The 792-nt window shown below is 49.0% G+C and overlaps 1 gene segment (V, D, J or C); it reads right to left on the bottom strand.

Moving 5' to 3' along the window:
* Positions 1-85: 85 nt before the first annotated feature.
* LOC101351210 (T-cell receptor alpha chain V region 2B4-like) lies at positions 86-792 on the bottom strand. The segment is given in 2 exon segments: positions 86-468; positions 710-792. Coding segments are annotated over 2 exon segments (429 nt in total).

Below are 792 nucleotides of genomic sequence, written 5' to 3'. Positions count from 1 at the left end.
GGCAGCAGCTCCAACTACTCTCAGGCGCAAACTGCTATGATCAAGCAAATTGTAGGCCAGTATTTTTACTGCTTCAAGCAGTAGTTCACTTTTCCAGAGGAGGAGCTGGAGCAAGCCGGCGGCAGTGGGACCGGGGCCCTGCGGCAGGGTTTGGGTACAGGTGGCAGGTGCCCTGAGAGCGCTGCGCCCCTGCACAGAGGTAGAGACCCGCGTCCTCAGGCTGCGCCGCGGTGATGTGCAGGGAGCTGTCCTTTTTTGCCTCACGAAAATGAGCTGTCAATCTCTTCTGCTTCTTCACTTCTCCGCCTTTCATTAACATCAGCAAGAGGACAGGACCTTCTCCAGGCCTCTGTCTGTACCACTGAAATGTGGGGAAAACGCTTGAAGAGTTGCAGTGCGTAGTGAAATTATCTCCCTCCTGGATGCTTAGAAACTGAGGACTCTGCTCTAGCTGCTGGGTGCTCTTCCCTGTTTAGAAACAAAGCAGAAAATACTAGGGAAGGAAATTAGAGACTCTTCCCACGAACTCTTTGCCAATCTGGAAATGATTTTCTCTCCCTCTTTCCTCCCTTCTCTCTCCCTTGCTCCTTCCCTTTCTGCTTTCCTTCTTTAATCCTTCCTTTCATATTTTGCCATAAAATAATCGGCCCTCGGGGATTTCCCATTTCTTTAGGATATATTTTTTTAACGGAGAACCTCCCAAACTCACATGCTAATTGAATCCAAAGGATCAACACTGAGAATTTCAGGAGCATCGTTTCTTCCTGCCACTATAAAGGACTCACTGACTTT

Source organism: Trichechus manatus, unplaced genomic scaffold (assembly GCF_000243295.1).
Source record: "Trichechus manatus latirostris isolate Lorelei unplaced genomic scaffold, TriManLat1.0 scaffold03036, whole genome shotgun sequence".
NCBI classification, from domain to species: Eukaryota; Metazoa; Chordata; class Mammalia; order Sirenia; family Trichechidae; genus Trichechus; species Trichechus manatus.
The sequence above is the reverse complement of the archived record's forward strand: the minus strand, read 5'-3'. Positions and strand labels throughout refer to the sequence as shown.